The sequence below is a fragment of the Mycena indigotica genome, assembly GCF_014461135.1.
Source record: "Mycena indigotica strain 171206Taipei chromosome Unknown Mind.scaff0004, whole genome shotgun sequence".
Classification (NCBI taxonomy): domain Eukaryota; kingdom Fungi; phylum Basidiomycota; class Agaricomycetes; order Agaricales; family Mycenaceae; genus Mycena; species Mycena indigotica.
This window is the reverse complement of record NW_023503003.1, coordinates 1,264,374-1,273,199: the sequence shown is the minus strand read 5'-3', so window position 1 is coordinate 1,273,199 and position 8,826 is coordinate 1,264,374. Positions and strand designations below refer to the sequence as shown.

General features: G+C 51.9%; 2 protein-coding genes across 2 annotated transcripts; both read left to right on the top strand.

Moving 5' to 3' along the window:
* Window positions 1-3,373: 3,373 nt before the first annotated feature.
* On the top strand, window positions 3,374-4,223 carry MIND_00421400 (CxC2 domain-containing protein; the record flags this gene model as incomplete). Its single annotated transcript, XM_037361030.1, has 5 exons — window positions 3,374-3,442; window positions 3,490-3,759; window positions 3,812-3,915; window positions 3,965-4,027; window positions 4,079-4,223. The coding sequence occupies 5 exons, from the start codon at window positions 3,374-3,376 to the stop codon at window positions 4,221-4,223; spliced, it is 651 nt and encodes a 216-aa protein (XP_037221322.1).
* A 1,625-nt stretch (window positions 4,224-5,848) lies between these two features.
* Window positions 5,849-7,804, top strand: MIND_00421300 (CxC2 domain-containing protein; the record flags this gene model as incomplete). The annotated part of the gene is made up of 9 exons (XM_037361029.1): window positions 5,849-5,947; window positions 6,001-6,194; window positions 6,244-6,406; window positions 6,665-6,788; window positions 6,845-7,036; window positions 7,111-7,152; window positions 7,205-7,384; window positions 7,434-7,572; window positions 7,624-7,804. 9 exons carry the CDS (start codon window positions 5,849-5,851, stop codon window positions 7,802-7,804), a joined length of 1,314 nt encoding a protein of 437 aa, XP_037221321.1.
* Window positions 7,805-8,826: the final 1,022 nt, after the last annotated feature.

Below are 8,826 nucleotides of genomic sequence, written 5' to 3'. Positions count from 1 at the left end.
GCCACAAATGCACTAATAGGGTACCCAGAGGTTAGAGGCATGTTTGTTGGTAGTCTGTCCCATACCGTTCTCGCCACAGTTTAGCGCGTTCTGAAATACTGGCACTGTGCGCTCTCCGGTACTTGCGACTGGCATTTCTAGCTTTGGCTCTGGCCTCAGCAGCTGTGGAGTCATTGGCTAAGGCGCGTTCCCGACGCAGAGCCATCCGGAGGCGGGCTTTCTCTTTCAGCAAGTCTTCATTTCTGTGTTTTGGCGTTGGTGCGTGCTAAGCTCTATGTAATGGTCAACTCACTTATTACGATAGGTTGCGGCCGCTCGTTGGGCGGCAGGAGAGGCTTTGATGGGACGACAGGGTTTTATGCAGGACGTTCGGTTTGGCGGAGCACTCCCGGCGCCTGGTGCAACGGGGAAGTGGTGGCAAGAGGACATGAAGGTTAGGTCACGCCGCGGCATTACACCAAAGCTGATGTCAATGTACAGTGCAGTGAGGGCCCAATTCCTCACCGATCTGCCTCATTTCAAGTGGTACGGCTATATAAGACCCATAGCTACCGATCTAGAGCAAAAAAAAAATGCGGTAAAATTCGGGAGAGGCAAAGTGATACTCGGAATCACCTTTGCGCTATGTGAGTTTTGGCTCTATTATAGGTTTCAGCACATTTATGCTCATACCTTGCACAGCTACCCAATAACTCCAAATTATTACCTATATGGTACCTTGCACTGTCCTTGATGGCTTGCCCACGAAATCCGGGTCAAAAACAACAAGCAATGGTTCAATCTCGACGTCGCCATCGACGACCTCCGTGCCGTCAGTTCGCCATAGGGTGCCGTCAGTTCGCCATATGCCGCTACTAACTGCTCACTGCTCATGCGTTCCAAAGCTCAAGTTCGCGTCACTGCACTTCAATCGACATAGTTAATTCAAATTTGTATATAAGGCATAAAACTAAATGCTCTGGGTATGGGAAGGCGCTGGAAAAACGGACACCAGCCCAACTGAGCTTAACCTGAGTAAAATCTTCGAACCCGACGTATGTTTCCCAAATCTCATCTCCAAGCTCAACACGCGGTAATGGGGGCCGATACTGAGTCTGCCTGCAGGTGGGAACAGGGCATTCGAAGGAGATGTTGAAGCGCATGCGCGCGCAGACGAAGCAAAAGTTATGGCTACACCAGAACCTGCAGTAATATTCAGTGCATCGAAAGATGAAGGAAATATGCCGCACAGAACAGGGTGCAACAAGACCAAATGACAGGCTTCACACTGATGACGAGCTTCGACGTCAGCCAAGGGGGGACGTTCTTGAAATGGGTCCAGATAGAGAGACTCGCGTTTGACGATGATAGCAAAGGACGCAGCCGGGTCAACCGAGGTAAGGACACGTAAGGCAGCGTCCGCCGCAAGCCGATTCAGGAGCGCGGACTGCTCCCACTCTAACATTTGAGCCTCCTCATCGGGCGAAAATTGTTCAGTGGCTTCGCCAGAAATGCCTCCACCCGGTCGAATGCGAGGTGGTCCCGGAGACGCTCGTAGTAATGGATCGTCCCGCGGTCTCGAGCGCTTTGATCACTGCGTATGCCATTTGTTCGCGACATATCTCAGAAGTCGACTCCGATACTCGAAGATGCGCGTCCAGAATGGAAGATATCAGTTACAGTAATTAGTGCCTCGCTGAGTTCAACACGCACACGCTCTTTTGCGGGCGGCCGAATCACGGAACTTGGGATTGGTGTCCTCATAGATTCGGGCGGAGGGTTCGAGGCCGTGCTGGATAAAGCTATCAGAACATGAAACTGGGCTGGAGATAGCAAACATACGTGAGGGAGATTCGGGTGAGTGAGGGCTACGCGGGCGCCGTTGACCCGCCGCGTTCTGGGGAGTCGGCGGAAGATCTTCGTCGAGAAAGGGTTTGCCCTTGCTGCCTTGCAGACCTACGCCTTTGTCGGGAGTGGGTGGCAGGTCGGGCGTCAAGAAAAGGTTGGCCCTTCGTCCCGAGATCGGATGAAGCTTTTGCTATCATGAGCATGAGTGAGCAAACTGCAGATGGCAAACCAAGACAGACCACTCATAGGACAGGCTACGCGCGACCGTCTCGCCAATCCATGAGGTATAAGTAATTGACTTGCGCCAAGCACAAGTGATGGTGTGACCTGATGGTCACACCGGGTCGGAATCGACCTGCAATTCGCTGAACTGCTGATATCTACAGGGCCATGTCCTTTCTGGCGTCGCACAGGTCACATTCGACTGCTTAATATCTGTGATGATACTTGGGCTATGCTATAGCGAGCACGACACAGTTAATCAAAAACGAGAAAAGGTGCAAAGCGACTAGCGTCTCGGATAACACCGGTACCCGACTCTTCGTGCTCTGTTTATCCGGAGTCAGGTCCTAGCTCAGCTGTGGATTTATCAAAATGTCATGAACACACAACCGCTCAGTCGGCAAGCAACCATTTTCACATCTCAAATTATGACCACCATCTCGCGCGACGAAAAGCAAGACCGCCAGAACCAGACGGTCGCAGTGACTAGCATAGGTCAGCCCCGACCTATTCTCCTCTTCTCTTGCTCCATTGACGCCGTTCTTGAAGCGCGAGGCGAGAGGTTGACGAATAGCGACTACTTACAGGCCAGGCGCCACAACTTCATCCCTTTCTCCCTTCAAGTTAGCTACGACATCGCATGCCAATGGGCTTTTAATCGGGGCCGGCCTGCATTCCCTCGACTCCCGCCACTTTTCGTGCCACGCTGGCATGCACGCGCGCATTCGGACGCAAGACCTTACCAGCTTACAGCTCCTAATGAGGCACCGGCTCGCCAATTGAAGATCGATGGGGAGGCAGTCGAGCGCTGGGTAAGCTTGAAGGTGGTCTGAAAATGCAGCTCACTGTCTGATCATTCGACAGGCTGAGAAATCGCGGACGCTCAGCCGTTCCAAACTGTAGAGTAGATACAATCGTAGCCTACTACTGCCCTGCCCATCAGGCCCCCCCCCCCAAAAAAAAACCCTTTTTTTGTCGCAGCCACAAAACCGCTCTGTTGTTCCAGCCGAGACAAGCTCCACGGGTCTAGTTATTACTGATTACCCACCATCAATTCGCCACCATATGGCGCAATGATGCTAGGAAACCAGCTTTGGTAAATATTTTGCAATTTGTCATAACAAAGCGAATTCCGACGGTGAACTGCGCTGTGATGGGCAGACAGGGCCAGTATAGTATTCTCTGTCCTCGCGCTTTCAGGCAGGCGCACGAGGCGCACGAGGAATAACTAAAAGACAAAGAAACGCTGCACTCAGAACTGGAGTACTTGAAAGCGGACCGATCGTCCGATGCGTCGGGGTTTGATGTCCGGTGGATCACGTCAATGTCACACGTGTCCGCTTGGCACTCCTCCCTGACAACGTCCTCCTTTTTCATCGCCTCACTCTTGCAGGTGAGCGGTTATCGTTGTTTCCGCACGAGCTAATCATGTCTTCGCAGAAAAGCAAGAAGAAGCAGAAGAATACCTTCCGAGTGGGGGCTCTACATCGGACGGGGAGACACGGTGACCATGGGACTCATTTCCGCGCCAATGGCGAGGCTGTCGGGAGGCTCGTCAACGTCCAGCCTGCGAAACGTCCTCGCCTTGGAGTTAACGATGCTCTTGGGTCCTGGACACCGTTTACCGAGGAGGGATGGGCGCAGTCTGCTTCTTTGGCAGACGAAGTCGTGGTGGAGATCCCGCCCATAAGGAAACGGTATCTGAGCTCGGTAAGTTATGATTCAGCCTGAAAATGCTCACCGCTGAGTTGCTTGGGGTCAGGACAACCCAATGGCCGTATGGCGGAAACACAAGGCGAAGTTTCTGGACGAGTTACTTCGAGCTGAAGGTCTGGGTGGGGGCTTCCACATACCTACCTGCGCCCAGTGCGGACAAGAAGCCATCCGCTTTTTCAAGTGCCCTCACTGTGGCCAGTTTTTGCAATGCGAAGACTGTCTCAAACGGCGCCACGAACAACTCCCTCTACATCGTCCACAGGTGAGATTTCCAGCATGCGTTTTGAGGCTGTCTAAGCTAACGACGAGCCAGATGTGGAATGGCCTATTTTGGACAACATGTTCTCTGTACGACGACCCAGACGCGGATGTGCGCCTGGGAATGTGCTACCAACTCGGACATTACGATTTTCCTTGCGCGGCGCCAGAGCCCATGGTGCGAACCCTGGTCATTTTAGATGTCGGGGGAATCACCAAGTTAGATTGCCGGTAAGCCTGCCCACAATGAAGGTCAAAGCGTCGTCCGCTGAATGTCATAAAGTTTTTGTGGATGCTCTGAGAGTCTTCGCCATCGACACGGCCACATATCACAGCTGCTCGATGATAAGCCGCATTCTGGAACACACATAGGAAACCACTATTTTTGTTCGTTTCATGGTTACAGCGCACGTCTAGGAACTGGCATGAGTCCCGAATGGCCAGTTAGGGAGATATCTGCGAAGAGGCGTTTTGATTCGACCGTTGTTGATAGCAACTGGCCGTTCAGAACGACTCTTACAACAACCAAAAACAACAGCAGAGCCCAACCAACATAGAGGATCCATCCAATCCTTTATATATACCAAAAGGGAGTATAAACTAAAAGGCATATTCGGTCTGGCACGCGCTGGGACTCGAACTCAGAACGCTCCGACGAAGGTTCAACCAGGCTTCGAACGGATCAGTCCCTGACAGCATTGGAACGCGGTTTCGGACTTACGCAAGGATAAGGACATGTGGAGGTGCGGTTAAACGGGAAGCATGACTCAGTGGAAACGAGGGCTTGGCTGCAGATCGCGGCGACCTTAACCCGTAACCGTCCAACCGAACAACTCGACAATGGATTGCGATTATCTCGTTAAGAGATTTGCCTAACGGTGTCTGGCGGTTAACCTCAAGTCATGGATATTGATGGAAAGCTAGGAAGTGGAGCAACACGACGATAACAACAACGGTTAGCGGACCGTTCACAAAAACGCATAGACGGTCGCAATAAAGGAGGATTTACAAAGGTCATTGACACCAAACACGCGCTACCGGTCATCTAGACCTGGATTTTCGACTCTGGGCCTTATGGCAAAACGATACCTTACAAATTATGCACATGGACCATCATTCTGTTGTGGCGATTTACCTGATCTTATCATTTTCTGTTTTAGTATTTATATCTCTGTCCTGTATTTGAGCGATTTACGGATTGCCCCGCGTTACTAGGTGCATCTGGGGATCTAGCTTGTCAATATCATCCTGCTAGCTCTTTCATTCAAGTAAAAAGGCGTTGTGATCAAAGAGTTGAGGGTTCCGGTTGCCGTATAAGAGAGTTTCGGTTGGAGTACACTTGGTTTCGGTTGGCGGTCGAGAGTTTAAGGCAGTTAGTTCCTGACTTGAGACGACTCCTTGGGTTTAAGGCAGTTAGTTCCTGATCCAAACGAGTATAAACGGTTCTGGGCATCGTATTGGCGCTTTCCTATTGCTGGATTTCGTCGATAGTACGCTTAAGGACGACCACAAAACAAATCTTTAACAAGATTTCATTCGATCTACCCTACAACCTTGCACACCCGTGTACAGGCTCTGTTCCCAGGGTTCTGCACTTGTATTAGGAGATGGTTATTGGTGGTTGTTGGACGTTTTGGAACGGTGTTATACGGTTATCGCTCAGACAGAACGACTATTTGTTGTTTTGTTGTTGAGTTTTAGTTGTGTAGTGTCGGTCTCATCTCCGGTCTCCCCACCCGTCATCCACCCTCATCATCTCGATAATGCGTGGTATCCGGCGACAATTTCGAGTCCATCGACATGCGCGACATTCGAACTGCTCGACATGTTCCGACTGCTGAAGGTTGTGGGGAATGTCACCACCCACGACCTTGTTCGCAGCCTGGAGCGATTGAGTAATGCGACCTTGACAAGAAAAATGCCTGTAGGTTCCTTTCTTTTTTGCGTGAAGAGGCGCCACTGACACGTATGGTGAAGGACCGCTATAAATCTTTTCTTCGAATGTCAAGACAATACGACTATCTCATCAGAGCTAAACGCGCTGGCCGGGGACATTGTCCTAATGGTCTTCAAACCACTGGAGCTGGGGGTTTGGCCGTACAATGCTGGGCTTGTCCAGATCCCGAACGTAATCTACCGGAGGGGTGGCAAGACGCTCCCCAGAGCGACTCGTGAGTACTAGTATCTCATCTCATACGCAAATGGGCTAACTAAGAGCAGATTCCTCTATGCATTAATGCTCACCATCGACGCCAACTTTAGGCTCAAAAACCGCATTCGGTCTAACGAGCGTGATGACCCGTCGCTATGTGCGGGCCAGGGCTATTTCGTTCTCAACGAGCCCTACAAGCATCATCTGCGTAACTACGTGGCTGAAGAGGATGTACGTGGCGTCACTCTCGAGAAACAGACTTATATTAACTGTCTCGTCTCAGACGAGGCACGTGTATTGCCTTCCAAGCCCTCATGCAAAAAGAGACAAAACTTACAACTGGGCTACGTGTATCCGGAGTCGGCGGGTGTGTTTGCGCGCGACATGGAGTAGTGCGACCGCTTGGTTTGGGGGATCTCCAGAAGGGAGAACGGCAAGTCTTGACTCAGTTTTTTTGGGGGGAAGTGGTACTAATTTATATTCATTCAGTTACGCCAATATGGATTGGGTAGTGCTATCCGCTCTGCGCTGGACCACCGTACGGCGATTGGTGTTATCCTACGACATCGCTTATCAGTGGAAGCAGCGTTTGAAACTGCGGGCCAAGGTTTTGGTGAAGGGCGAGGAAGAGCGGGTCAAAGACTGGGCCATTGACCACGGATGGAGTAGCAGCAGCAAACAAGGCCCCGTTCCCTTGGGCTGGGTCGAAGGCCATCGGCACCGACCTCGATAACTATGACATCCAATTTGCACTCCCCGTTTGGCACGCAGCAGCAGCGCACGAAACAAGCTGCCAGGCGGCAAATTCTTTGAGCCATGCCGTTGGTGTTGGGCGTACCAATGGGAAGGCATCGAGAGAACGTGGGCTCTTTTGAACCCAATCGGATATTCGACGAAGGAGATGGGGGAGGGGAGCCGACATGATGTGATCGAAGAAAAGGTCGACTATTTGAACTTTGAGAAGAACGTGAAGGAGGGTATGTCTATAATCCAGTTATTTGTCACGGACGGAAACTGACCTAGAGCCAGGGGACACGTTGGCGAGGAAGATGATCATCGCAATGGCGGAACGTGACAGGCAAAGGGAGCAATTCGAAGAGGTCGATGTCAGCCTGACCCCGGCAATGCGGACGGATTGGCAAGGAAGACTGGATCGTTGGAATGCCAACCCATCTGCTCCGAATCCTTATGTCCTCGATGGTAATCAAGGTATGCAATCGATATAACTGTTAGATGGTAACTAACCAAGGAGAAACAGGTCGGTCGGAGGCACAAATACTTGCCGATTTGAAGCGCGCCGAACTGGAAGACCTGCGAGCGGGACGTCAGGCTGCGATGCTCGGAGACATGACTGCTGTCGCATTCATCAAGGCGGCCTTGCAGCTGGAGGATATGCAGTGGGTAACATGCAAATGGCAGGCGGGAAAATTACTAACGATTTATCGCAGGCGACGCATCACTGCCGAGGTCAAGGAATCAACCAACTTGACTGCTGAGCGCTCAAGTCAGATTGACGAACAACGAGCATCGTTCTACAAGAAGCTTCATAGCTGGGAAACACATCAACGGGTATTCATGCCGGGGGTTGGCGCCTTACGCCTGAAGGAGGAGGAGAAAAGGGAATCCTGAGGCGCCACCTCCACTGGCCGAAGAAATAAAACTGTGGTTACCGTCGGATCTTACTGCAGAAGAACGGCGGCTGGCTTGTCGGGCAGGACTGGCGGAGACGGAATCGAAACTGTGGCAGGGACAATGTGCAGACGCGTTGGACAACCTGCGCGGCCATCTACAGAGCAAGATGCACATAATCGATTACCGAAACGCTAATGCTGTGGGGCAACGAAGCGTCAACCCGGTCCAATACGGTCATAACTCGGATTAACGGACATGTGAAGCGGGAAACGATAAAGTATAGGACAGCATACGAGGCTGGTCAGCGTTTGGAGGAGGGTTTTGCCCCGGAGTTCCAGACGCTGAAGGATGAGGATATACGGGTAATGGGCGAGGTGGAAAGCGATGCGGCAGCAAGAGCAGCTTTAGGCCGAGCGGGAACCAATCGACGTCTCAGAAATGAGCCAGCAATACCAGAACGACCGATTCCTGTGTCCTGGATTTGGAGGGGCTCTGGGCCGCAAGGTCTACATGATTGTGAGTAAGCTTCTGGCGGAAATCACCATCGTTGACTGACTTTTATATAGCTCTACGTGTGCAATGGACAAAGGCGCGAGCTCGGCGTGACCGCTGGACGGAGGAGGTCAGGTTGCTAAGGGAGGAAATGCGGAGGGTGTTGCGGAGCCTGAACGCAATGCAGGAGGAATGTGCGCAATGCAGGTGGATGTAGCACTAGACGAAGGGCTGAAGGCCTATGCGCGTCACCAAGCAGCCGTATATGGGCGGATTTCCGCCAAATTCCAAGCTCGATGGAGTGCGTCGGCAGCGGAGGGCGTGTGAACGGTGCTGGATGAGGGGCGGGAGCATGACGCCGAGGAGGAGGGCGAGGAGGAAGCGGATTGGGAAGATGTGGGTGCGGACGTAATCAGAGCTAGATAGATAGATAAGGCGGGTAATCGGCGATGTTAGATAATAGAGAATTTGGATCAAATTTCCACCATCTGATATGTGAGGCGGTGCGGAATGATGCGATGATGGGT